Source organism: Rhodnius prolixus, unplaced genomic scaffold, assembly GCF_049639745.1.
Source record: "Rhodnius prolixus isolate KJV_2025 unplaced genomic scaffold, Rpr scaffold_6, whole genome shotgun sequence".
Lineage (NCBI taxonomy): Eukaryota > Metazoa > Arthropoda > Insecta > Hemiptera > Reduviidae > Rhodnius > Rhodnius prolixus.
Window position 1 is genome coordinate 6,688,518 of NW_027411634.1, and position 27,588 is coordinate 6,716,105.

General features: G+C 31.6%; 1 protein-coding gene across 5 annotated transcripts in view; it reads left to right on the top strand.

The window, feature by feature from the left end:
- Pli (E3 ubiquitin-protein ligase pellino) overlaps positions 1–27,588 on the top strand; it is a 126,033-nt gene that overhangs the window by 82,961 nt on the left and 15,484 nt on the right. For all 5 annotated transcript variants that reach the window (XM_074141259.1, XM_074141261.1, XM_074141260.1 and 2 more), the window contains one exon: positions 10,391–10,486. In XM_074141259.1, coding sequence (XP_073997360.1) covers positions 10,391–10,486 — 96 coding nt within the window. The remainder of the gene's footprint in view (positions 1–10,390; positions 10,487–27,588) is intronic.

A 27,588-nucleotide genomic window follows, 5' to 3' on the forward strand; every position in this document is an offset into this window, starting at 1 on the left:
AAAGCGTGCTTTTACTTCAGTTTAAACTTTTAATTGAATAAGTAACTGTTAATTGCGACTTCAGTGTTTTGTTAATTATTTTTATTAGAGAAATTAGTATACTTAATAATTTACTTTCATCTTTCTTGCTAGTTTTTTCTGTTGAATATCATTATTATTAATATCCTGTATCAGCGATGATTATGATGGCACAATTAATTATCTTATGTCTGCCAAGCGGAAGTGAAAACATTCACAAGAATAATTGAACATGTAACCATTATTATAATACTCATTTCGTGAATATTATATTCTTATAGTTTACTTAAATTACTTTTAAAGAATCCACTCTTTAAAAGTACTTTGTTGAATGAAATGTCTGGCCAACTCTTGTTTGTGATGAATAGCTCGTTTCCTTTTTGATGCCATTATTGTTAAATAATACTTTCTCTTAAAAAGAAAGGAAGATACTAAGATCGTCTAAAGTTTCTCACCGGAAGTAAATGACTATAATGTTACGATGTTTATATTTTTGTGATTTGGGGGTGGGGGGAAACCAAAGAAGATCATTTCAGTATATTGTTCGCTTCTAGCTCTCTTACTGTGACCACTTGGTTACCTGGAAATCGCTTAAGCAATTCATTTTGTACTTTTTCAACTCAGACGCCAATTCTGGGTTAGTTGATATCGAGAAGCCATCTTATGACCTGCAGTTATCTAAAATAATCCAAAAATTATTAAGTAATCCCCAAAGATCTTGGTAGAATGTCTAGTAATTAAGTCTAGTAAAACCTAGAGAGAGAGAGAGAGAGAGAGAGAGAGAGAGAGAGAGAGAGAGAGAGAGAGAGAGAGAGAGACACACACATGTTTTGATGATGTTAAATCAAATCTTAGTTCAAACCATCTGTATCTCGGTAACATCTCGTACAAATTAGTTCTAGAGGAACAGTTCTTTAAATCTGGTTCTACAGATAACGTATCTCCACTCAGAATAATTTAATTTTTAAATATTGCTTAATACAGCCTTACTTAATATAGCTTAATATTCTTGCTGAAGTTATTTACAAATTTGATATTTGATTAATTGTATTACAAAGTAAGTATATAATTTCTTCAAAATTGGTGATCCGCAACTAAATTGCGTAAATATTATAAATATAATTAACGAACTAGTTGAAACACGCCATTTTGAATCCAGTTTAATGCTCAGTGATTTTGAAAAATTAGTATATTTATATTTTCTAGAGTTTATAATGAAATCCTTAAAACTCGCGAGAATCCATTCCACTTCCTGAATTTACCCAGGTAGTGTACCCCAGGATAGCATCTGATTTACAGTATAAGAACAGAACATATAGTAGAATAGAATCGATTCAACTAGGGCAGCCTCAAGGCTTACGCCACTGCGACCCCTTTGGATCTATTTGGGGCTCCCATCACTCTAGAGCTCATCCCTTTAGTCAGACTCTTTAATTCTGGAGAGCTGCTCCTGATGTAAAGCTCCTCGGGCCTTGGAGAAGTAACATCCTTAGCCAGACAAGCCCCTCGCTTGTCAGTATGTCTTCCTGATATTTCCAAATATTCCAACCACAATCATCTCAAAAACCGATAAAAGATGCTTTTCTCCCTTAATGAATCTCCCGTAATTGCTATACTTTTACCTATCATCCATCTTCTTGCACTCCGGGCTAACAAAATCCAGAATTCAATTCAACCCCTAATAAATCACAGTACATTTTATTTATTGAAAATATTTTCATTTTCATAATACTGAATATTTTCAGGTTTTTTTTAGTCTTAATAGACTTGGAATGTTGGCAAATAATTAAATAGTTGTTAAATTCCTTTCTGACCGCGCATCCATTGTTTTAACGGAAAATCTTGGATGCATTCTAATTAGATTTTGTTTTAGAATAATATTCAATAACATGCACAATTTCATTGAACGTCACCATCTTTGTTCCCTTAATGAATTTAATCTTAATTGAAATTAAAATAGAATTAAAACGTAACCATCGAAAAGCTGTGTTTTTGATAATTTAATTTATACAATTATTTTCTCATTTTGTTTTAGAATAATATTCAATAACATGCACAATTTCATTGAACGTCACCATCTTTGTTCCCTTAATGAATTTAATCTTAATTGAAATTAAAATAGAATTAAAACGTAACCATCGAAAAGCTGTGTTTTTGATAATTTAATTTATACAATTATTTTCTCATTTTGTTTTAGAATAATATTCAATAACATGCACAATTTCATTGAACGTCACCATCTTTGTTCCCTTAATGAATTTAATCTTAATTGAAATTAAAATAGAATTAAAACGTAACCATCGAAAAGCTGTGTTTTTGATAATTTAATTTATACAATTATTTTCTCATTTTGTTTTAGAATAATATTCAATAACATGCACAATTTCATTGAACGTCACCATCTTTGTTCCCTTAATGAATTTAATCTTAATTGAAATTAAAATAGAATTAAAACGTAACCATCGAAAAGCTGTGTTTTTGATAATTTAATTTATACAATTATTTTCTCATTTTGTTTTAGAATAATATTCAATAACATGCACAATTTCATTGAACGTCACCATCTTTGTTCCCTTAATGAATTTAATCTTAATTGAAATTAAAATAGAATTAAAACGTAACCATCGAAAAGCTGTGTTTTTGATAATTTAATTTATACAATTATTTTCTCATTTTGTTTTAGAATAATATTCAATAACATGCACAATTTCATTGAACGTCACCATCTTTGTTCCCTTAATGAATTTAATCTTAATTGAAATTAAAATAGAATTAAAACGTAACCATCGAAAAGCTGTGTTTTTGATAATTTAATTTATACAATTATTTTCTCATTTTGTTTTAGAATAATATTCAATAACATGCACAATTTCATTGAACGTCACCATCTTTGTTCCCTTAATGAATTTAATCTTAATTGAAATTAAAATAGAATTAAAACGTAACCATCGAAAAGCTGTGTTTTTGATAATTTAATTTATACAATTATTTTCTCATTTTGTTTTAGAATAATATTCAATAACATGCACAATTTCATTGAACGTCACCATCTTTGTTCCCTTAATGAATTTAATCTTAATTGAAATTAAAATAGAATTAAAACGTAACCATCGAAAAGCTGTGTTTTTGATAATTTAATTTATACAATTATTTTCTCATTTTGTTTTAGAATAATATTCAATAACATGCACAATTTCATTGAACGTCACCATCTTTGTTCCCTTAATGAATTTAATCTTAATTGAAATTAAAATAGAAATAAAACGTAACCATCGAAAAGCTGTGTTTTTGATAATTTAATTTATACAATTATTTTCTCATTTTGTTTTAGAATAATATTCAATAACATGCACAATTTCATTGAACGTCACCATCTTTGTTCCCTTAATGAATTTAATCTTAATTGAAATTAAAATAGAATTAAAACGTAACCATCGAAAAGCTGTGTTTTTGATAATTTAATTTATACAATTATTTTCTCATTTTGTTTTAGAATAATATTCAATAACATGCACAATTTCATTGAACGTCACCATCTTTGTTCCCTTAATGAATTTAATCTTAATTGAAATTAAAATAGAATTAAAACGTAACCATCGAAAAGCTGTGTTTTTGATAATTTAATTTATACAATTATTTTCTCATTTTGTTTTAGAATAATATTCAATAACATGCACAATTTCATTGAACGTCACCATCTTTGTTCCCTTAATGAATTTAATCTTAATTGAAATTAAAATAGAATTAAAACGTAACCATCGAAAAGCTGTGTTTTTGATAATTTAATTTATACAATTATTTTCTCATTTTGTTTTAGAATAATATTCAATAACATGCACAATTTCATTGAACGTCACCATCTTTGTTCCCTTAATGAATTTAATCTTAATTGAAATTAAAATAGAATTAAAACGTAACCATCGAAAAGCTGTGTTTTTGATAATTTAATTTATACAATTATTTTCTCATTTTGTTTTAGAATAATATTCAATAACATGCACAATTTCATTGAACGTCACCATCTTTGTTCCCTTAATGAATTTAATCTTAATTGAAATTAAAATAGAATTAAAACGTAACCATCGAAAAGCTGTGTTTTTGATAATTTAATTTATACAATTATTTTCTCATTTTGTTTTAGAATAATATTCAATAACATGCACAATTTCATTGAACGTCACCATCTTTGTTCCCTTAATGAATTTAATCTTAATTGAAATTAAAATAGAATTAAAACGTAACCATCGAAAAGCTGTGTTTTTGATAATTTAATTTATACAATTATTTTCTCATTTTGTTTTAGAATAATATTCAATAACATGCACAATTTCATTGAACGTCACCATCTTTGTTCCCTTAATGAATTTAATCTTAATTGAAATTAAAATAGAATTAAAACGTAACCATCGAAAAGCTGTGTTTTTGATAATTTAATTTATACAATTATTTTCTCATTTTGTTTTAGAATAATATTCAATAACATGCACAATTTCATTGAACGTCACCATCTTTGTTCCCTTAATGAATTTAATCTTAATTGAAATTAAAATAGAATTAAAACGTAACCATCGAAAAGCTGTGTTTTTGATAATTTAATTTATACAATTATTTTCTCATTTTGTTTTAGAATAATATTCAATAACATGCACAATTTCATTGAACGTCACCATCTTTGTTCCCTTAATGAATTTAATCTTAATTGAAATTAAAATAGAAATAAAACGTAACCATCGAAAAGCTGTGTTTTTGATAATTTAATTTATACAATTATTTTCTCATTTTGTTTTAGAATAATATTCAATAACATGCACAATTTCATTGAACGTCACCATCTTTGTTCCCTTAATGAATTTAATCTTAATTGAAATTAAAATAGAATTAAAACGTAACCATCGAAAAGCTGTGTTTTTGATAATTTAATTTATACAATTATTTTCTCATTTTGTTTTAGAATAATATTCAATAACATGCACAATTTCATTGAACGTCACCATCTTTGTTCCCTTAATGAATTTAATCTTAATTGAAATTAAAATAGAAATAAAACGTAACCATCGAAAAGCTGTGTTTTTGATAATTTAATTTATACAATTATTTTCTCATTTTGTTTTAGAATAATATTCAATAACATGCACAATTTCATTGAACGTCACCATCTTTGTTCCCTTAATGAATTTAATCTTAATTGAAATTAAAATAGAATTAAAACGTAACCATCGAAAAGCTGTGTTTTTGATAATTTAATTTATACAATTATTTTCTCATTTTGTTTTAGAATAATATTCAATAACATGCACAATTTCATTGAACGTCACCATCTTTGTTCCCTTAATGAATTTAATCTTAATTGAAATTAAAATAGAATTAAAACGTAACCATCGAAAAGCTGTGTTTTTGATAATTTAATTTATACAATTATTTTCTCATTTTGTTTTAGAATAATATTCAATAACATGCACAATTTCATTGAACGTCACCATCTTTGTTCCCTTAATGAATTTAATCTTAATTGAAATTAAAATAGAATTAAAACGTAACCATCGAAAAGCTGTGTTTTTGATAATTTAATTTATACAATTATTTTCTCATTTTGTTTTAGAATAATATTCAATAACATGCACAATTTCATTGAACGTCACCATCTTTGTTCCCTTAATGAATTTAATCTTAATTGAAATTAAAATAGAATTAAAACGTAACCATCGAAAAGCTGTGTTTTTGATAATTTAATTTATACAATTATTTTCTCATTTTGTTTTAGAATAATATTCAATAACATGCACAATTTCATTGAACGTCACCATCTTTGTTCCCTTAATGAATTTAATCTTAATTGAAATTAAAATAGAATTAAAACGTAACCATCGAAAAGCTGTGTTTTTGATAATTTAATTTATACAATTATTTTCTCATTTTGTTTTAGAATAATATTCAATAACATGCACAATTTCATTGAACGTCACCATCTTTGTTCCCTTAATGAATTTAATCTTAATTGAAATTAAAATAGAATTAAAACGTAACCATCGAAAAGCTGTGTTTTTGATAATTTAATTTATACAATTATTTTCTCATTTTGTTTTAGAATAATATTCAATAACATGCACAATTTCATTGAACGTCACCATCTTTGTTCCCTTAATGAATTTAATCTTAATTGAAATTAAAATAGAATTAAAACGTAACCATCGAAAAGCTGTGTTTTTGATAATTTAATTTATACAATTATTTTCTCATTTTGTTTTAGAATAATATTCAATAACATGCACAATTTCATTGAACGTCACCATCTTTGTTCCCTTAATGAATTTAATCTTAATTGAAATTAAAATAGAATTAAAACGTAACCATCGAAAAGCTGTGTTTTTGATAATTTAATTTATACAATTATTTTCTCATTTTGTTTTAGAATAATATTCAATAACATGCACAATTTCATTGAACGTCACCATCTTTGTTCCCTTAATGAATTTAATCTTAATTGAAATTAAAATAGAATTAAAACGTAACCATCGAAAAGCTGTGTTTTTGATAATTTAATTTATACAATTATTTTCTCATTTTGTTTTAGAATAATATTCAATAACATGCACAATTTCATTGAACGTCACCATCTTTGTTCCCTTAATGAATTTAATCTTAATTGAAATTAAAATAGAATTAAAACGTAACCATCGAAAAGCTGTGTTTTTGATAATTTAATTTATACAATTATTTTCTCATTTTGTTTTAGAATAATATTCAATAACATGCACAATTTCATTGAACGTCACCATCTTTGTTCCCTTAATGAATTTAATCTTAATTGAAATTAAAATAGAATTAAAACGTAACCATCGAAAAGCTGTGTTTTTGATAATTTAATTTATACAATTATTTTCTCATTTTGTTTTAGAATAATATTCAATAACATGCACAATTTCATTGAACGTCACCATCTTTGTTCCCTTAATGAATTTAATCTTAATTGAAATTAAAATAGAATTAAAACGTAACCATCGAAAAGCTGTGTTTTTGATAATTTAATTTATACAATTATTTTCTCATTTTGTTTTAGAATAATATTCAATAACATGCACAATTTCATTGAACGTCACCATCTTTGTTCCCTTAATGAATTTAATCTTAATTGAAATTAAAATAGAATTAAAACGTAACCATCGAAAAGCTGTGTTTTTGATAATTTAATTTATACAATTATTTTCTCATTTTGTTTTAGAATAATATTCAATAACATGCACAATTTCATTGAACGTCACCATCTTTGTTCCCTTAATGAATTTAATCTTAATTGAAATTAAAATAGAATTAAAACGTAACCATCGAAAAGCTGTGTTTTTGATAATTTAATTTATACAATTATTTTCTCATTTTGTTTTAGAATAATATTCAATAACATGCACAATTTCATTGAACGTCACCATCTTTGTTCCCTTAATGAATTTAATCTTAATTGAAATTAAAATAGAATTAAAACGTAACCATCGAAAAGCTGTGTTTTTGATAATTTAATTTATACAATTATTTTCTCATTTTGTTTTAGAATAATATTCAATAACATGCACAATTTCATTGAACGTCACCATCTTTGTTCCCTTAATGAATTTAATCTTAATTGAAATTAAAATAGAATTAAAACGTAACCATCGAAAAGCTGTGTTTTTGATAATTTAATTTATACAATTATTTTCTCATTTTGTTTTAGAATAATATTCAATAACATGCACAATTTCATTGAACGTCACCATCTTTGTTCCCTTAATGAATTTAATCTTAATTGAAATTAAAATAGAATTAAAACGTAACCATCGAAAAGCTGTGTTTTTGATAATTTAATTTATACAATTATTTTCTCATTTTGTTTTAGAATAATATTCAATAACATGCACAATTTCATTGAACGTCACCATCTTTGTTCCCTTAATGAATTTAATCTTAATTGAAATTAAAATAGAATTAAAACGTAACCATCGAAAAGCTGTGTTTTTGATAATTTAATTTATACAATTATTTTCTCATTTTGTTTTAGAATAATATTCAATAACATGCACAATTTCATTGAACGTCACCATCTTTGTTCCCTTAATGAATTTAATCTTAATTGAAATTAAAATAGAATTAAAACGTAACCATCGAAAAGCTGTGTTTTTGATAATTTAATTTATACAATTATTTTCTCATTTTTGGTTTCTGAACACAAGTACTTTCTCTTTGGATACAGTTATGGTTGTTATGGTAAAATGCACCGTTACATCTGTATCATTGCAATTGGAAGAATAGAAGAAGGGGGGGAAAAATTGATTTTTGGTACAACAAGGGAGATTGACAGAGTAATGATTGCATTACTATTACTCAATGCATTATGGTTGCCATAATGTTGTCCATAAAATGTGTAGGTATATGTCGAAACACTTTCCGAGAGATTTAGAGATTGATTTACTTTGCACTTATATGTTCATGACTAGTTTTCTAAAAGCTAGTCTTGTGTATTAAGAATGTTTTGTTTCTTTTACACCGCTATCACAATATTAGTTATTGCAGGAATTAGCGGTGACAGGACATTTCAAACACTTTCACGATGTCCCTTCTCCCAAGGTATTGGGATTGTGCTTTTTCTCCCTATAGTGGGATAATATAAATAATCCTCAAAAAATAATTATTATTAGGGATGAAATTTGGAAACTTGAACTCAATGTTTTGAGCTAACCCCCTACTTTGGGGGCGCTACTTAGTTTCGAGAGGGGGAGTACAGTTAGGTGACAATTGTTTGATCAATTACTGTTATATATATATCGGGACTTAGGTTACATTTTCAGAATTATGGCCTGGACTGCTATAAATTGTTTAGAAGAACTTTAGCTTTTTAGTAAATTGTTTCGTATTACTTTAGCGATTTATCATTTGATTTTCTTTTTATTAAGTTTTTGTTTTCAAAAAAGTTTACTTTTTATTTTTAAATTCTGTAAAATCATCTGTAAATCCAGTCACCTGGAGAAATGGAAGGCAAAAATAGATCGATGAACGTCAAAAAACCAGTACCTATGCTTAGATTTTAGATATTATTTGAATTTTTTTATTTCAAGCCTTCATACAATTATAATATAAACTAAAACATATTATCTTAATAACTAACAAAAATCAAAAGACACAACTGCTTGCAAGCGTCGCGGGAGTCGGGACCACTGCTAATTTCACGTAATTATAAATTAAATTTAATCTTTAAATCCCTTAAAGCAAACGATCCAACTTAAATAATAATAATTATGCATAATGGTAATATTGATACTGATTAATATGATAATATTAATAATACCTGTATCCTAGAGATAATATTAAAAACATCTTAAGTTTTACCTAAAATAATACTCGTATAACATAAATAAGTTACTTATTCCTTTGTAATTAACAAATCAATCTATTAATACAGGACATCCAAAATAAATCTAAACTAAATTCACAAACATGATCGTGTACTGTCTGAACAACATTACTCACCACTATATTCTATTAAACTAATAATTGTACGAGTATTATGCATTTAACAACTTCCCTCGAAGTTCATAGGCCTCTTTACAATAATTTATCAAGCTGATCCAGTCAGCTCCATTAAGAAGATCCATCATTTCTTCGACCAATACATTTTTTTTCCCTGAACCATTTACTTTTAATATCGCTATAACGCGGACACGCAACCAAGAAGTGATGTAGCGACTCTACTTCATTTAGATGACAAAGGGAGCTTACATTATTTGTATTTAATTTAAAAGCCGTCTGGTTCAACTTTTGAGTGCCACTCCTAATCTTCATAATAAGCCTTACACTTTCTAAGGGGAGGCTACTATTTAAATAGCTCTTAGTACCCAAATCAAATTGCAGCGCTCCATAATGGTCATAAAACTCGTAAATTATTTAGATCCAAAACAAGTTTTTCCTTAAACTTTATTATTTGAATTTAGTTTGTAGTTAAGATTATATCAGTAAATCACGGAGAAGTGTTGTTACTGGTAGTTTAGTAGCTGAAATCTCCAACCCCCTGTTCAAAGTTAATAATTGAGAAGGCAATGAAGTCCACAGCAGTGAAGTTGCAGGTAAGAAGTGAGACCAAGACTATGTGTACACTTAGGGATCAACTTAGCTTGAACTAAGTTCGCTTAATTAATTCTCCCACTCCTTGGGCTTTTGTAGGCCTGAACAGTTTTCAGATACAATATGGATTTACCTAAAATAGAAGTTATTTTGCTATTTTTTTTTTTTAAACTTAGGTTCAAAAGTAGCCAATGGGTGTCCTGTAACAGTTCACCTTGTGCCAAGTGGTTCAAATATTTGAATTAGTTAATTTATAAAACTTAATTAATTATGTAATTTTGTGCAGGTCAGACGGTGAGTCTCCAAACGTAGAAGATAGGTCAAACTCATCATCCACGGAGGACAAGAACCGAATTAAATACGGTGAATTGGTCATCTTAGGGTGAGTAAACAGGCAAACAAATCTTTCTTTATCTTTTTTTGGCTCTTTATTTTGATTTTAATCAAATCGAATATGTCTGTAATGAACAAGTAATTGGGGGCAATGGTCTACATTCCATAATTTTGAACTTCATTTGCATGTAAAAATATATTGTGTTTATCTCGCTGTTAATAACACTGTTTATCTCACTGTTAACTGTAAATTGTTTTTTTTTTCTATAAAAATGTTTAACAGGTAATTAATTAAATACAAATTTAAATATTTATTGCGCTCATCATAAAAATTATTACCGTTATTAAAAACTTAATTAGTCTCAGTCAATTAAGTGAAAAAAATGGGAACAGTTTTTCATAAAAGATGGCTGTTAAACTGTGAAAGTAATTTGATTAACATAGTTGCTCATGTGTACTAGCAATGAAATATGTAATAATAATCAAAAACTTGGGGGTAAAGGAATTGAAATACTAGGGCCACATAGATCTAAGGACATATGGAAGGGTCTCAAAATAAACTTGACAGTTATATATTATTATTAACCAAGGCCATATTGATCGGTTTCAAACCCGTGGTGAAATCTCTCCTTTATCATTCTGTTCTTTTTCTAGATCATCTTCCGATTCAGTTTTTTTTAATTTCCGTCAATAATTTTGGAGTTTATTTAGTTAGTTTAAGAAGAACCATCTTGCTGAAAACGGTCCAGTCTTTTATCACTTTCCCAAATTTTGATTATGGGTGCCTGATTTGCTTTTTTCAGGGCTCACGAAAAGAATCCCTATCCTGGGATGCTTGCTGCATCCTATTTTTACTGCTGAATTCCATACTATACAATTAAAATCTTCTAGGGCATTCCACATCCAGTTAATTCTCTCAGGATAGCACCTGCAACAAATCTTTTTAAACCAGTGCTACTGGGAACTCCTTATCGATTTGCGTAAGTCGCATCCTTCCACACTCTGTTTATAAAACTTATGATCACCATTCATTACTTCTTTCAGAGTCTAGGTTCGGAGGACATTACGCCTGCCTTGTAGCGAAAACATAAAATACTTAATGTTAGGGCATTTTCCATTTGAAAAAGAGTTTTGGAAAAGACAAGAGTTGTGAACTATTCAGAAGAAAGGTCACAGGTATTTATTGGATGCACAGTGAATGTTGAACTATAGGATCGGTGCAAGTAAAAGTCAGTGAAGGTAATCTGCGGTTATCTTCTCGTGCATTCTGGTTTTCAATGCTTCTTTTTTTTATATACATATATAGTTAACATTTCCAGTAGATCTGCTTGGCAGTGGCTTTTAGTTAAAGGTCCCTTCAATCGAGTTACTTTATCGCCTTTAAGGAAGATGTGCTCGTCCGCGCCACTGTTCTTCTACGTACGGTTGAAAAATGGCGTCAAACTTACACCATTCTCTCTTTTAGTGATGGAAAATATTACAGTTGAAATTAGGTTATTAAGTACAATTGGGGAAAAAAACGTAAATTTTGACGGTTTTCTTTTCAATATGGACTTAAACCGCTCACGGACGCGTTCATTTTTGCTTAATGTAATGCATTTTCTGAGTTCACTGCATCACAGCAACTGCGCAGTACTCAGTCAGCTGCGACCGTAGGATTGCTGCATTCTTTCAGTTCTCTTTTGTGCATTGAAACGCAGTAAAATCATTCCAATATCCGGTAGTATTTCTTAGAAATTGAAAAGAAAATCAAAATACCATTTAGAATCCTCGTAGCCTTGACCCATCACTTCAGAATCGTTTGTCTGACATAAAAACAGTTCAGTTCAGCACCAAAAAAAACTAGTTTTATCCCTATACTTGTTGGTATACCCTATTTGCCCATCCATCCATCTTATCTAACCAAAGTTGTGGTAAAAAAGATTTGAAGGTTGGAACAAAGCTGCGTAGTGGTTATGTTCGTGTAAGAAAATGAGGTCGGTCCAAGGTTAGCGTACTCTTAAACGTATATAAATAGTATCTTCGCTGGGGATTTATGTTATATTTTTGATTTATAAAGTAACTTTTAAGATTTATGGACAGCATCACAATGGTTTCTTCGTGAACAGGATACATTTCTCTTTTTTTCTTGAATGATCTTGTGCTCATTTTGGTTTACTCTTTGATGCTATTTTTATAGTTTTCTTCAAGGTTATACTTGTCTATCCCATCTTAGGCTCTCCAATCCGTTATCTGGTACTTTATCACTGTTTGCTTGAATTGACTAAATTCTACCAAAATATTGTATATACTCTTTAAGCAGTCTATTGGCTGATTCTCCAATTGACGTGATCTCTAACGTAGATTATTTATTCTTTTATCTATAATTTATTCTATTAGTAATATCTGAGTGATTATTTGAATATTAATTATTCCGCAGATGATTTGATTAGATTGTTCTCGAAACTTCATGATATATTAAAGCTCCATGCGCAGTAATAATGAAAACTTTCTACAAAAAATCTTAATTATTACAAATTAATTCGTTTCCGCCTGAGCGAAAGTTCCCAGCCATTTTATTTTTTCTGAATTACTGCCCAGAATGTACATTTCGGTCGGCCATCAAAATTAATGAGCGTTCGTTCAAGTATGGCTTCTCAACGTTATCTCCTCAACAGGGTGGAGTTATTGACTGAGAATAATGGCCGAAACAAGAGCACTATATTCCGAGGAAGTATTTTTTTTTTAATAAATTGTGAATATTGCTTAATAAAGATATTTTATTAGCTGTTTTTTTAAAAGTAGCTTAAAGTTTGCCCCTCTGTCAATTTTAGACGCGTCATCATCTGAGGTTATTGACGCAGGAGTTTTTGCCTTTTTCCTGTACACTTCCGTTTCCCCGGACTGTGTTCTCTCGTTACAACCAACACAGTCCTAGCTGCTGCAAAGAATTGAGCATAATCGACAGTAGAAAACTTATTCTATCTTAGTCCCTCTTTCATGGTATCCCATTAGTAGATATTAATACCAACGTTGGGAATCACGGCCCCCATAGATTATCCATTTTTCTAAAACTGTAGTTTCCTTTCTACTCCTTTGTGGTCAAGTCATATTGTCTTGAATTGAACTTACACTCAGAAAATGGTTCATTGTGCTGAACAACAATAATAACCCTTTGAATCAATCCTTCATCGGATGAATCTAGTTGCAAGGGAGAGGGGAGAAACCAGACACGTCCAAGCGTATTCTTCCAAGGTCATTTTTGCTTCCAATTACCGCGCTCTACTACGCGGTTTCTATGCTCGCTTTATAAACAACCCAAAAAGGGGGAAAGCCCCACTTTGAATGTTGTTTGTGTAGATATATTCAATGATGTACATCTGGAATATTATTTATCTTGTTTTTTGCACATATGAGAGGAAATTTTAAAACTATGTGCGCTGTTTTTTTTAGAAGTTACGAAATCCAATATATATTGTGAAATCAAATACATTTTCCAACGGCGGCTGGTAAGAGCTACGGGTGAAACTGGTAGTTAGCAGAGGGATGCTTGGTTGCTGTAGCTACGTACCACTCATCCATTAAAGTAGGGGGAAGAATTATATATAACAGACCTTCGGAGGTAACAGAGATCGATCGTTTCGTTCCTATTTTTACATATATATATCTCTCTTCTTTTCAACTTTGCTTTTTCCTCTTTCATCTCGCAATCTTCGCTTTGTATTTCTTCTTCACCTACTGGCTGTAAGAGATACATTTTTGTTGCATCCAATTTTTTTTAATGGAATTTTGTGCGGAAACAAAATATTTCTTTGTTTAACTTGCTTTAGTATTTGAGGAAATATTGTTATCCTACATTTTTATTTATCTTTTACTTAAATAGTATTAAATTCGTACCTAACCGAAGAACGTTCCAACTAACTTGGTCTCCTGACAAGCGAACCACGCAATGTGCGGATCGTATCTTCACAGAATCAACAAAAAGTCCTCTCCTCTTTGCGTAGATTGCAATGAGGAGGAGGATTTCAAACATATAATAATGATATGTCCTCGTTATGTGGTAGAAAGGAAACGAATGTTTGACGACATATACAGGTATTTAGATGCACCATTTCGCTAAGAAGACATAATATTCTCCACCAACATCTATGTGCTTAAATCTGTAGTACAGCTAGCCATGAAATATGAATGTATTTAAAAGTTATAGCCGAATAGAATGAATGCAAGAAAATGATTAGAGAAGGATTACGGTGATTTTAATTTCGGTTAAGCTATAAGGATGGCAGGAATATGGAGTACTGATCCATTCATTAGTTTTATGTAAATAGTTGTATATACGATAGTAGGGGGATGAATGTGTGAAGCGAATGTATTTATAAGTAAGAATGGAGAGTGAGTGATATTCTAGTGATAAGCACCTAGACGATGCTGGCTGTATGGCGAAAGCCAATGCCCAAAAAAGACAAAAAAAAACTTGTCTCCTCACGCTATCTACGATTTACTTTGAGTCTTACGATAGATTCAGACAGTTGAACCTACTAAGTTGTTCATCAACAGATAGATCCCAATAAATAGACACAGGAGAAGGATTAGCTAAATGTTCAGCGTGCGCAGAGATCCTGGGTTCGAATCCAGCTGTTTGTTCTTAGATATTTTCTTTCCAGGAGCTTCTTTACAGCTCACTCACTGCCCGATGATGGGCTAGTATTGTCTGTAATTGAGAGAACATTGTCCTGTAAATCGACGGTGCACTGAAATAAAAGAAGCTTTGTACGCCAACGGCCATAGAACAAGAGCATTTACTTAGTTTCTGTTCTTTCGCATAAGATTATTGTAGTAAAGTAACCGCCTATTTTTTCAGGCGGGGCTTAACGTCCAACTACCAATTAGGTGTCGTGGACGGAGGCGACTAGCAAACATACTTTACTTTAAATTTCTTTTATTAACCATTAAATAAAATCCAAGGCCTATAGACCGGGAATCGAACCCAGTACCACAATACATATTGGCTTTGCAGGTCTCGCCTCTAACCGCTCCGCTACAGTGGCGCCTCATAAGATTATTATATAATTAACATAAATGCAATAATTGGAATAGTTTCCTAGTTAAGGTAATTCTAGACTATAATGTTGACTGACAGAGAGGGCCCTCATCAAAATAGGAGCTTGTTTAACTTGGATCAATATTAATTTTACAGTTGATCTTATTTCCTGCTAGACACATGTTTCTTGCACAGTTGAGCGAACTTCCGCTATCTGATCGTCTATTATATTTGACGTCATGTGATGGTTAAAGAATGTAATCTTCACATGGAATTAATTTATTGAAAAAGAAAAATAACTATCTTGGATTGGAAATTTAAAAGGTCAATTTTAGTTTCAATCTTCACATTTTGAAATAGACTATTATTTTTTTTTAAATTCATGCAAAATTTGCCATTTTGTTTATTCATAAATGGCATGTCAAATTCAATTTATTTTCATTCAGCGTAAAGTGTGCAGTTACTCTCTGAAGTAAGTCGTGTAAAGAGACTGACGTGATGAATTGCATCATTATCTTTTTTAAAAACCATGAATGATTCTTATATCTAAGAATAAATTAAAATTATTATTGTTCTGTTAAAGTTCATCTTAGATATTTTCATTCGTCAGAGCATTCTGTTTCTTTAAGATCTTTAATTTTCTTTCTCCGCCAACGTTTCCCCCTGGAGAGAACATTGATTTTTTTGGCTTCTGCACTGAAGAAACCACTGAAACCACGATAAGACCAACGCTATACTCTTCTCCAAACCCAGAACCTCCTTTAATCGACAAATAAGATTCAATAATTCTCTGAACCCGTGGTGATACCCACGTTAAGTACCTAGGCCTAACTTTGGACAACAAACTGACCTTCACTACGCACGTTCAGGACAATGTAAACTCAGGCAAACTGGACTAAAAGACTATTATATTTCCTCTACACTCACGTGACTCCAAAATGACTGTAACCAACCAACTCCTCTTTAACAAAGTGGTCATTAGGCCGATGTTGCTCTACGTCTGCTCCGCCTGGAGCCTGACTTATAGTAAGAACATCAAGAAACTCCAGGACAACACAGAACAAATTTCTCTGAGACTTGCGACAGACTCTTCTCGATGCACTAGTCATTGACTCACTCCATTATCCCCCATTATCCCCCGGTACACTCCTAAGATCCAAAATCGTCTGCTAAAACCCCTTTCCACCCTAGACTGTCATCCTAATCCACCCTACCGCGACATAGCCTTCTACAGATCCTTCTATTCCCTACAGGCCCTTTAAGAATAAAACACATCCTTCTCTAACTTTCTACTCTAGCTGCAGGTTTTTCCTTCCTTTTTTCCCTGCATTCTTATCCTACACCTTAACCTTTCTTGTTATCCTCATTTGTTATGAAGGTTACAATGTTTTGTAGATTGATACTTCGTATATTTATTTTTTGTACATATTTATTGTAGTAAAGATTTATTCTAGTCTATATACTATTTCTTTCGTTCAATGTATTATTGATAGTGCTGTGCCGGGCAATATGTTAATACACGGGCAAAACATATATTATATCTTCTATTTATGCAATGAGGTTTCCTTGACTGCAGAGTTGGCCTTTTTTCGCTGTTTGTTGCAATATGGTATATTCTTTGAACAGCTTATTTCTATAGTCTAAATGTAAACTAATCTATTACCGATCGTAAGTTAAAAATATTATTTAATCTAAATGTTAATTAATATAATGAAACTTCGTAAGTTAGAGAAATTGAGAATAATAATCAGAGAAAGTCTTTTATTCTCATCAGATTTAAAAAAAAAATGGGATAAGTGTTTAGTGCTTTGCGTGATCAGATCTAGGCTCCATATGTTCATTATTAATGCGTCACATGTCGTGTACATCCCTACATACGATAGCCAATCACCTTCACCGGTACCTGATAAAATCTCTATTTATTTCCATTAAAATAATATTTTTTAATATTAATTGAGCCAACTATAAGTGTGTTGCATCATGCAAACGTTTAATATATTTAAAATAATCGTTTCTTTTAATTCCAATTTCGGAATGGTAGTCCAAGTATTGGATTGTACATTTTCACTTTCTTAATATAAATTCATTTTGTACGTGTGTCAATTTGCTTACTGTGTTTGTCTTACCAGAAAGAAATGTAAGAAACGCAGAAGGAATGGGTACAAGTTTAGGAGGACATTACGCCCCAGAAATCAGTCTATCCTGAAATCCAATAGAATAGATTGTTGGGGAATGGCCCCAGAGCCGGGGAGAGGCTACGTGGAGGCGCAGTAGAAATAGTTGTAGAATTCCTAGTTCCTTTACAAATGGTTTGTACGCTTTGATTCCTATTCGTTGGGAAATTTGTATTACATTTCTTGTATTTCACTCTTGCTCATTTTGTTTCTTTTATTTTGCTTCGAATTTCTTGAACTCCAGTAATTACAAGGAAATCCTTGTACAAATGTCCTTGTTCTCCGCACTAAGGATCGTGGCGTTTTCTATGACTTACCGGTCATATGTAAATCTTTTAAACCCATTAAATTCCTGAGGTCCTGAGCTAATTCAAGCGGATGAATTCTACGATTCTAATTATGTGCAATTTAAATAGAACTTAGCATCCAGCTGTAAGCCATTTCTGATTGGGTATCTGCTTATTTGTTTTTTTTTTTAATCAAAATGGTTTACACAAATCAAAATCAGGTGCCACGCTAGCTGAGCTGTTATAGACTAGACCCGCAAAGCTATGATGTATTGTTGGTTAGTGGATTCGATTCCTCAGTCTAGGTCTTGTATTTTATTTAATGGTTAATATGAGAAATTTATAGTAAAGTATGTTAGGCGGTTAGAGACTAGACCCGCAATGCTAAGATGTATTGTTGGTTTAGTAGGATCGATCCCCAGTCTAGGTCCTGTATTTTATTTAATGGTTAATATGAGAAATTTACAGTAAAGTATGTTAGGCGGTAATAGGCCAGACCCGCAAAGCTAAGATGTATTGTTGGTTAGTGGATTCGATTACCCCTATCTTAGGACTGGTACTTAATGGTTAATTTGAGAAATTTATAGTTGAGAACATACGAGTTTGTTAGTCGCTTCCTTCTTAAAACAAATTTGGCAGTTGGACGTAAAATCCGGCCTAACAAAATAGACATTACTTTACCTTTTTTTTTTAAAAAAAAAATTTCCGGAAGCTACACACCTATAACATCCGGCCTTGTCCTAGCAGCCATACAATTCTTCAACGGGAAGTATTTGCTTAGTTAAAAGTTTGAATTTGAGGGAATCTTAAGAATTGTAGTAAGAAATAGTAGAAATAGTAGACTTATTCCGTGTATTAGTTAGTTTGAAGGGCTAGGGATCCTTTGAATCCCAAATTCAACTCTGGTTCCTAGTGATAGGTTAGATTTAGTTGTTTGAACCTCAGAGAAATGAGGAAGCAGAAGATATTCCGTTTGGAGGAACCTTAAAGAAAAGAGCCACAGCCTCCTACATTGTTTTTTTCTCTCTTTCCTGCAATCATTACAGATGACATGTGCTCCCTAACCCACTTCCGCCAGTTAGAAGCGCTTAGACTTGTTGAACATACTAAGAAATACATTTGTGAATGTAGAGAAGAGGTGCGTGTACAAATAGAGTTAATACCTATCTGTTCGCTGGCTTGGTCTCGCTTCAGAAGACAAAACACACCCTAAAGTACCGATTTGCTTATCTTTACGCTTCAGTAAGCAAACCAGTTTTACTGAATGGAAATTGCATTGTCATTCTAGATGCACTTCACCACTTGTTCTCTTAGCAACAAGTATTGAACTTTATTTATGTTTTTCGGTAATCGTTTTAACAGGAAGTACTAGTTAAATTGTTCAGTTTAATGCTCCAGAAATTTTTACTTTTCAAAATTCTAACTTTCATTAATTCTCTCTTAAAAGAGCAACAACCTAAATTTGATATTGATTTATTTAATATTTTTTAAATCTTTTATTTTTTTGTTCTCTGCTTTTTCTTTTTAATTCTTTTTGTGCTTTTAAAATTAATTCTTAAATATCTTATTGTTCCTACAGATCTGGTAATAGAGAATCTGCTAAATGGTAACGTCTTCTTTTGATCCTTATATCTGGACATCTTATGGTTTATATTATTAAAATGATTTCTTATGACCATTTTATATAATTATTCTAAAACTATTTCCTGGTTAAGACTGGCTAGGGAAGAGAATTAATGTAGTTTGGCGTAACATTGTTCACATCCAGGTGAAAAGAACATTTCTGGAGTTCTTATTTATTTTATTATAAAGGAAGTTTTAATCTCATGTTGGGAGTTTTCCCACTTTTTATTATTATTATTATTATTTTTATAGATATTTCCGTTTACGTAATAAATAATATTATGGGGTCATTCCATGTCAAATCAACACAAAAAAAGACCATTTTTGACCTCACCATCTCGGATTTTCTTGAAATTTGGCACATGTGTACTATTGGTATAGACTTGGAAAAATATGAAATTTTACTGTGATATGTCAACTGGTTTATGAGTTACAGGGCTGTAAAGTTGCCAAAAATGGACTGAAAAACAGGGAACCCCGTGTTTTTGAATTACTGTAGAAGCTTTCCTAATTGAGCTACAGACTTGGAATTGGTGTCATTTTATAGCATATATAATGCCCTTTCCTGTGATATGCGACACCATATGGGTTAGGATAAATAAAGTTTGTTAAATTTAAATTTAAAATTTAAATTTTAAATTTTTTAAAAAGTACATATTTTAAAATTTTAAAATTAATACTATGAATAGCTAGTAGTGTTATGAATCACTGGCCAAAATATTAATTTGGGACGACAATGGCTTCATTGTTAAAAAAATTTAAGACTAAAGCTCCTTTTCATGGAAAATATATTTTAATAAAATTAAAGTAATAAATAAATTGAAAATAGTAATAATGAATCAATGAATCATAATTAATAATTATTAAGATTTAAAATATTGATTTTGAAATCATTTTTAGAATTAATAATTATGATTACAGTAATTATTCATATTAATTATAATACATTATTTTAATGAAATTATGCAGTTAATCAAATTATACAAAAATAATTCAATTCAATATCTTTGTTCAAGAACAGTCTTCTTTGGCTGAGATAACAGCCTCTTTAAGTTGGTTTAAGTCGGCAAAGGGCCTTGTGATTGCGTAGGGGGTTCGGTAAAGAGACTGGCAGCTCATGCCAGTTTGCAACGACCCTATGAAAATCAAATTCAAACTTCACTACAACTTTTTGAGTGGGCAGTAGAAAACATCACCAACATAGACTTTGCATATTCAACCCAGGAAGACTATGTTGAATCTGAGTATTTTTTAAAAAATCGGTTTGCTCAAGCATTGGCTATTAAAGGAACACAGCAATATCATGCTTTCATTCCCAGAAGTAAATCCAAAATATTGGTTAAAAACTTTTCTATGAACTCAGAAGCTTGCGAAATGGAAGTTTCAAAATTCCCTGATAAACTAAAATTAGCCGCCATATCAGGTTATATCAGTGTAGTCTATAAAGAAACTGGTGGCTTGGATATTTTTTTAGAGAAAAATGAAGAACTTGATGAAGTAAAAGTAACTTTTCTTCATCCAGCTGGTCCCTCTAAATCATCTCGCATCCAAGAAATGCCGATATTCTTAGGGTCTCAGTAGTGGATGTTTTGATAAAAATTGATCCTGTGACTCTGACTGGAAGAACTTACATATGTCCTACTAGAAAGTGATGCATGTCAAACAAATGAAGCGTTTTCAAGCTTAAAATAATAAAGAGATCCTATTACTTAATAGTATGTTTTACTTTGGACTTGTTAGTGGAATTATTATTAGCATTATTGTATTAACATGAATTCAGAGTTGAATTAATCGGATTGGAGCTTTAGTCTTAATTTTTTTTAACAATGAAGCCATTGTCGTCCCAAATTAATATTTTGCCCAGTGATTCATAACACTACTATCTATTCATAGAATTAATTTTAAAATATGTACTTTTTAAAAAATTTAAAATTTAAATTTTAAATTTAAATTTAACAAACTTTATTTATCCTAACCCATATGGTGTCGCATATCGCAGGAAAGGGCATCATATATGCTATAAAATAACACCAATCCCAAGTCTGTAGCTCAATTAGGAAAGCTTCTACAGTAATTCAAAAACACGGGGTTCCCTGTTTTTCAGCCCATTTTTGGCAACTTTACAGCCCTGTAACTCATAAACCAGTTGACATATCACAGTAAAATTTCATATTTTTCCAAGTCTATTCCAATAGTACACATGTGCCAAATTTCAAGAAAATCCGTGGTGGTGAGGTTCAGACCCCGTGTTGATTTGACATGGAATGACCCTATGGCTTCCTTCTGAAATTAGCTATCAATCGGCGATATGGGGTACTAATAATTGTTTTCAACTTTGTTTCATTTATTTATGTAAAACCTCTCAATAACGGACACTGGCGGGGGAAAGCAAAGTGGCCGCTATTTGGAGGTGGTCGTTAGAAGGCGGTAGGCAAGTTTCATAATGGAAAAATATGGGTTTTTTTTTTCCAAACATCTATTTAAAAATTGTTTATTATTAATAGATTTAAAAACGTACATAAATTGCATAATTATTGCAGCTATACGATATGCATCAAATTTTTCTTAATTATCCAAAAAATTTATCAAAATAACTACATATTATTGACTTAATTAATAATTTTTATAATAATCATCACATTTATTCATAACAATACTAATTTATGGTAAAATTACCATCATACTATCATCTATTATTAGAAAAATAGAACAAACCTTTCGGCAAGTTGACGATAGCTCGATTTGATTTTTGCAAAATCTTTTAACACATTTATTTTCTCTTCTAGAGTGTTAACCACTTTCGTTTGAGAGAGATATCGGAAAAAATAATATTGTTCGTCCAAAGTAATATTGAAAAATGATTAAAATGGTATGGTACAAGATGTATGGAGCTAATATAGGAAACTTTAGGAAAAACCCAGAAAAAAAGAAAAACTTGAGAGGGGATAATTATTTTTATCACCGCGTCAAACGAACTTTTAATAATAAGGTGGGAGGTGAAAGATATAATCCGTTCCCCAAAATCAATGTCCGCGGGTCGTTATGTAGAGTGACCGTTAGACGGAGGTTCTTTTATATAGAAAGTGTATAGGGGTAAAACGGGGAAATCCAAAAACTGGTCCGTAAATGGAGGTGGTCGCTAGTGAGAGTGTCCTTTATGGGAGGCTCGATTGTATATCAATTTCTCTTTATTTTATCTTTAATTAAGGCGATACTAGCGTTATGTAATGATTCCAAACACTTGCAAATCGTAAATGTACATAATTTAATAGTATTGAGAAAACAGGCTGGTGGTCCACAACATTGCATGACGTCCATGCGTATGTCAATTAACGAATGTGGTAAAATGCATTTCTCGTGTTCCATCACTAGCGATTACTGTTGGAATGGTGAGTGATTCTAATACACTCTCAAACCTGAATTCACCTTTTTAAAAAAGAAAAAATAGTAATTAGTCAAAGGGTCGAATACAAAGTCTTTGTGCTTATAAATCGATTTTTCGGTAAGCACTGATTTGTAATCTTTTATAATGGAGATTATTTCCACGGCCCCTTAGATTTTATCTTCTTCCTAGGCACTTCTTACTGCTCACTATCCTGATAATGGAAAATGTTGTCTTGTAACAGGTAAACACTGTTCAGAAGCCGGCAGCGCACTGATAGATCAGAAAAAGCTGCTGCTGGCGCCACCTCAGCAGTTGACGTGCCTTAAAATTGAAAAAACAAAAAATATATGTATAATAATAACGAAAAACACATTGATTAACTCAATCTATACTTTGAAATTAGGACAGACTGTCTTGGTCTGTCTGTTCATTTCATTTATTTATTCTGATAATTTGTGTTTGTTTAGGATAGTTGTTTGTTAGTTGTGTTTCCGTGTAACACGAAACTTCCTGTCGATGACGTCCACCCAAGTTAGTTAGCCCCTGAGGGTTTCCTTTTATTCTCTCATTTTCTAATTATTCCCATTTGTGCTCATTCTTTGGATTACTGAGATCTCCCCATAACCTACTTTTAAGTATTCTTTTAGGTATTAAAAATGTTACTGTACGAGAATTTATTTATAATAAAATTTCATGCCTACCGAATCATCATTTAATTCGGAATTGTAATAGTGTTACGTTTAATTGGTGTACTCTATGGGTATTTATCTGAAAATGTAAATTATCATGCTAGTTATTCTCCGTTGAATCGTATATCTATAGCCTTATTCACCATATCTGCTCGCCTATCTGTATATTTCTATCGAATATTTTCTCTATATATAAAATAGATGAGTTTTCTTCAATAAAATAGTTATCTCAAAACATCCACCTTCACTCTTCGTCGCATTACTCTTCTTCCAGTCTTCTATAACCTAACACCTGTACCAGTAGTAAACGTTACCCGCTACCTTGGGGCTTAACTTAGACCCGAAGACTTTCTTGCAACCCCCACATTAGACTAAAAAGAACAGAACTGAACAGACGCTATCGACTACTTAAAAGACTGTCTCTGGACAACAAAAGACTGATTTATACTTCTATTTTAAAACCCATCTGGGCAAGTGGAATAGAGCTGTAGGGTTCAACCTAACGCTCCAGTCTCCAAAGGATTCAATCTCTTCAATCTAAAATACTTGGAACTATTGTAAACGCTCCATTTTATGTCTCCAACCTGGACTATACACACTGACCTTAACATTCCTTTTGTCACCCAAGTTGCTAAAACACGATACAGAAAACTCCACTTCGGCCTGCAATCTCATATAAATCCTCTAGCTCAAAATCTTTCTTCTAGAACTCTTCCTGACAACCCGACTAGACGCCTTAAGAGACAGTGGCCTCGTGATCTCCTCTCAAGTGAAGAGAGTGACTAATAGCCTAATGTTTTGGAGTGTTACCACTGGGTAACTTCTCCACTCGTATACCTCTGTAATTCATAGTTGGTGAACTCTTTTAATTAAAACAAAAAATTTTTTTAAACAACTCCGCGAAAATAAATAAATGGTTTACTATAAAGTTAGACCTAAATTTCTAAAGAGAACAATAAAATACGAGTATAATGGGATCCTCAGTATGAGGTTACTTTATGGTGTTGTATGAGATCTGAAGTTGAAGCTGGATGCCCTCGAAGGGAGATTTAGAAACCGTCGGTAATTATATCCGCCTATTAATCGCTTGCACTCGACAGTCCCTCCCTTCTCTGCACAATGCACTCAGGGATTTAATTAACCGTAAAACTGCACTTTATTGACCACGTCTACGGTAATAACATTAACAGATCTTTTGGTGATCTCTTTTTCTTTATTATTAACTATAAAAACTTTTAATTATATCTATTGTCGTCGTGTCTTAGTGAAATAATGCCATAGTTCTGATGCTCCTCGTAAGAAAAAGATCTTTCTTTGTTTTTTTTTTCCTATTTGCGGGCATCGATTCCCTAAATATGTATTGGGTCTGAGTTGTTGCAAAAAAAATAACGGTTATAAAGGAGGATTTACCCTATATTATAAAGAAAATTTGGGAATTTTATCTTTTATATAAAAAGAGAAAAAAAAAAAATGGTCAAAGTTTAGTGTTTTTCAACGTTGCATTTTTCCATGCAGCTTTTGACGATCAACCCTTATAAAACTGGTCGTACCTTTGTAATACGTGGTACAAACTTTTGAAAAAAGAATATATACAATTAATTAAATATCTGCATTCATTAAAATTTTAAAACAGCTAATTTTACAGTTAATCTCAAACCAGTTTATTACTTAAGATATTTTTTACTGAGCGTTGAAGAAAAAATGGCAAAAAGAATTACAGTTCTATTTTTCAACAGTTGTCTCAAATATAATTCAGCGATTTATCACCCTTTGTGTAAGTTATGACCGAACAATAAGAATTTATTGGCTGTCTCAAGGTAGATCATTTTATTTTTCTGAATTTATTTCCATTCTATTGATATTTTATGGATCAGTATACCGTTTATCAAAGAAATTTAGTAATAAATTATATTTTTATTTTCTGCAATAAAATATCGCTAAGTTAGTTCGTTCTTAAAAGATATTGATTTATTTAAATTTTGCAATATTGTTCCTTTTATACTGTCGCGCAAATATTAGATAAACGGCTTTCTCTTTCAAAATGCAAGAATGTGCATTTGCGATATGTTGAAATGAATAATTATTTTCTCTCGTTTGTTGTGGAATTTCCTTCGGACGAATATAGATATCTACACTTATATTTGGTACATTTTGTTCAGTTCAGCACTTCTGTAAAGTGACATTATATTAAATTTGTACTGACAATTGTATGGCACATACGAGGGTGTTTGAAAAGTCCGTACAAAAATAAAAACTACTTAATTTTTTGGGGTAAACCTTTTTTATTTTTCAACATAGTCTCCTTTTAGGCTTATACACTTCGTCCAACGCTGCTCTAGTTTGTTGATCCCTTCCGAATAATAGGATTTGTCCAAGTCTGAAAAATAGCCATTCGTTTCTGCAATCACCTCCTCGTTTGAATAAAATCTTTTTCCCGCCAGCCATTTCTTCATATTGGGGAAGAAATAGTAGTCCGAGGGAGCCAAGTCTGGAGAATAGGGGGGATGTGAAACGAGTTGGAACCCTATTTCCATTAATTTTGCGACCACAACTGCTGAGGTGTGAGCTGGTGCGTTGTCGCGATGGAAAAGGACTTTTTTGTGGGCCAATCGTGGGCGATTTTCTTGCAGCTCGGTTTTCAAACGGTCCAAGAACTATGAATAATATGCACCTGTAATAGTTTTACCCTTTTCCAGATAGTCGATGAGGATTATTCCTTGCGAATCCCAAAAGACAGTCGCCATAATCTTTCCGGCCGAAGGAACGGTCTTCGCCTTTTTTGGCGCAGATTCCCCCTTGGTAACCCATTGTTTAGATTGTTCTTTGGTCTCAGGAGTGTAGTGATGTATCCATGTTTCATCCACAGTGACGAAACGACGCTTAAAGTCCTGCGGATTCTTCTGGAACAGCTGCAAACCGTCCTTGCAACACTTCACACGATTTCGTTTTTGGTCAAGCGTGAGCAATCGCGGCACCCATCTTGCGGATAGCTTTGTCATGTCCAAATGTTGATGCAAAATATTATGTACCCGTTCATTCGAGATGCCCACAGCACTAGCAATCTCACGCACCTTCACTCTTCTGTCATCCATCACCATATCATGGATTTTATCAATGATTTCTGGAGTAGTAACCTCAACAGGGCGTCCAGAACATTCAGCGTCACTTGTGCCCATATGGCCACTCCGAAAATTTTGAAACCACTTATAAACTGTTCTAATCGAAGGTGCAGAGTCACCATAATGTTTATCAAGCTTCTCTTTAGTCTCCTGAGGCGTTTTGCCTTTCATAAAGTAGTGTTTAATCAACACACGAAATTCTTTTTCGTCCATTTTTTGAAAATCACTCGACTTCCTCGATTCAAACGAATGCCAAACACAAAGAAATAGACCGATCTGGCTGAAACTTGGTGTGTGTTCTTCCAAGAGATGCTACTAACTAAACATAACCTCGATACGCGCCAGTGGTGCTATCTCTCTGACTTTGCACGGACTTTTCAAACGACCCTCGTATTTAGCAGTAATTGTGAAACTGATTCCAAGATGAAAGAACATCATTCGATCGGAAGAATCAATATATCGATAGGCTATTTCGATTTCCCTGCATTTCTAAGGTGATGCTGTGACGTTACGTGTCCTTCACCAGAATTACTTTATTATATTGAACGAATACAATATTGATGTCAACTACCTTTTTGACAAAGCTGTCTTTGGCCCCTGTGGAAATCAACCAAAAAGTAAATTGGACTTCGATAGAACCACGGCTGATTATTTATATTTAAGTCCATTCCTTGGAGAACTTTACTGGGCTTCTGCTTAAATTACATTCAAATGGTTTAATCAAGATATTGACATCCATTTTCATTTAGAAGGCTTCAAAGAGGTTTTCCCACTTTGTGATAACGTTTTCAATTTCAACTAAAATACCACTTCACTCCATCTTCCTCTTGCAGGGCTGTTTCGTGGGTCCTTTA